Genomic DNA, 2,593 nt, shown 5'->3' with positions numbered 1-2,593 from the left:
CCTACCGTCCCCTCCCCTTTCGGGTGCTGCCTCCTGCCGCATTTATATCCATTTATCAAGCGTGCCGTGCAAAAGGGCGGCCATTGCACTGACATGTATGACACTTGGACGTGAACGTACTTGGGTGTGCTAACTGGGCCCCGGTTTCACTTTGGGGTGTTCTCACTTTTGTTGAAGGCAGTTTCGACATTCAGGGCTGTGGGCAATTGCTTCAGCGTTCCTTCAGCATTGTCGCGTGCAAAAAAAAAAAAATAAAGGAACACAAATCACTCCTTCCACCTCATACATTCTCAGGTTCTCATACAATGAACCGAATATGTTGTTGCTGCTGCATATATTATGATCGACAACTAATCGGTGACCAAATGAATCAATAATTATTTTGGATAACTGATTTATCGTTCAGAAGCCTCTAATTTGAAATTGTCCAAATGATCTGGACAGGAAACATTCTCAGCTTTCTGTTGTGTGCCATGAAAGCAGAACAAAGTAAGACATTTGCAAACATCCGCTTTTATTTTGGACAATAATAATAATCATCATTTTTGCCTATTTACTTATATGTAAGGGACCAAACTAGAAACTGAATTAAAATGACATTTTTTAGTGTTTTCGCCGCTGAAAATTTGAAATGATGTCCTCTTTTTGAACAGAAGGATGGACATTAATTTTTTTTTTTTTTTAAATAAGCCAATTCATTGATGAATCACCAAAATAAATGCTTGGAACCTCGCACATTTCTTAAGTAAACGTAACACTGCAAAATCCCGTGAATAACGCTCTTCTTTTTTTTTTTTTGGGAGGTGGGGTGTTTTGAATCTTGATATTCATTCATATTATTCACTGTGATAACAGCAAATCGGGGGCAAACCGTACTCTAAACAAGTAAGGAGAAAAGGTTTTTTGTGTGTGTGTGTGTGTGTATGGATCCTCATGCAGTGAACCAAGTTTATGCTTGTACAGTGAACCCCATCATTCCACATATAAAAAAAACAGCACCCACCCTCCCCAAAAAAAAACTACAATGTTCTCCTAAGGCGCACCTTGTATGTTCTCTGGATCTTTAGAGCGCAGCTCACGTCATCGCACAGTGCAATGAATCACTTAATCGCTCTCCTGCGGTGAACCCGACGTCGGCCTACACTGAAACTAGGACGTTCTCGCAATGTAAACCGAGCACTTTTTTTTTCCTTTTTCCCCCAACAAGAATGAACCTCCTATGCGCTCATACGGTGGATCGCGTCTATTCCGCGGTGAAATTCCTCTCATCTCGTGCCGTGAATCTAGAGCGGTGAACGATGCATCTTCACATATAGTGGACCGAATGACTTCTCATCCATGTCATCCTCCCACATTGTCATGCGGAGAACCTACCGTGTTCTTCGACATATGACCTAACATGTTCTTGTACTGTGCGACCTCTTACGCAGTGAAGCCAATATGTCCTTTCCTTCATTTACCGATGACGACATTGCCCTCGCATGGATGACGTGTCATACGTGAACTTCCCCGACCGAACCCCTTTCCATCGACATCGTTGCGTGACAATTACAGGCATGAACGCTGCGTATCTCGCCACATATATGTGCATGTAAAGACACAAGACGGTGCTACCCCATCGCATAGCCACTTCCACCCCACCCCACCCCAAGCCCAGTTTTTCCTGTGTAATCCCTGCCAGCTGGCCTCGTTGGTTAATCCCTCTGCACTGATCAGATAGGCCACGCATCCAGTACGGGACAGGGGCAGATAGGGGCGGGACGCTCCTGTCTATGCGTGTGTGTGTGTGTGTGTGTGTTGATGAGGTGGGGGGTGGTGTCGACCAGAAAGCATAAATTGCCGCTCGTGCCTTCGCCTCGGCGCAGTGTGTCTGTGCGCGAGCCAGTCGCCTCTTCCTCCTCCTCCTCCTCCTCCTCTTCCTCCTCCACCTCCATCCCTTTATCTCCTCTTCCCTCGGATGCGCATACATATATACCTTCTTGGCTTATATATGTATCCTTTTGGGCTTTTTTTTTTCCTTCCCTGAATGGATTTTTTCCTACACAGTGGTGTATATGTATATATACACGTCATTATTTTTTTTTTTAAACCTCCCTTACCTGTTTTGTTTTTTTGCATGCCTCCCATCCCTTGTTGTCCGCCATCCCAGCATCCCTTTAATCGAGCAAGAGGAACCTCGGGATGCGGAATCGGGACCACGGATGCGCCAAAACGAGAGGAAATACTGCAGCCTCCTCTCCTGCTCTCATCTGGGATATGACAAGTGCATTTGTTATTTTTCTAGGTAAACCGATTAATCGTTTCAAAAAAAAAAAAAAAAGTTGTAAAGTTCCTTGGACTGACATTTTTGCTTAAAACGCCAGCATTGCCCTCTGTTTATTTCGAGCTTGTTAGCGGCTGAGATGTGACTGGGAGAGTGGGAGGACGTAAGGGAGGGAGGGAGGTGGATGAGGGAGATAACGACGCGGCTTTACCGGCTGTAACGATGCGACGCTTAAAGACGTTAAGCGGCGGTTGTGGGGGGGGGTGAGGGAGGAGATGATGGCGTCCTGTGCAGGAATGGGAGCAGGCAGCCTCGGCCATCTCCAGCCGC

The 2,593-nt window shown here is 45.8% G+C and overlaps 1 protein-coding gene across 3 annotated transcripts in view; it reads right to left on the bottom strand.

The window, feature by feature from the left end:
- The window catches only part of LOC109529636 (mitochondrial peptide methionine sulfoxide reductase-like), a 47,541-nt gene that overhangs the window by 40,635 nt on the left and 4,313 nt on the right, over positions 1–2,593 (bottom strand). For 2 of the 3 annotated variants that reach the window (XM_019893014.1, XM_019893022.1), the window contains exon 2: positions 2,100–2,249. The exons of the other annotated variant lie outside the window; for it this stretch is intronic. In XM_019893014.1, coding sequence (XP_019748573.1) covers positions 2,100–2,249 — 150 coding nt within the window. The remainder of the gene's footprint in view (positions 1–2,099; positions 2,250–2,593) is intronic. 3 annotated transcript variants of the gene reach the window in all.

This window comes from Hippocampus comes, unplaced genomic scaffold (assembly GCF_001891065.2).
Source record: "Hippocampus comes isolate QL1 unplaced genomic scaffold, H_comes_QL1_v1.1 scaffold559, whole genome shotgun sequence".
Lineage (NCBI taxonomy): Eukaryota > Metazoa > Chordata > Actinopteri > Syngnathiformes > Syngnathidae > Hippocampus > Hippocampus comes.
This window is presented reverse-complemented; position numbering and strand designations above follow the sequence as displayed.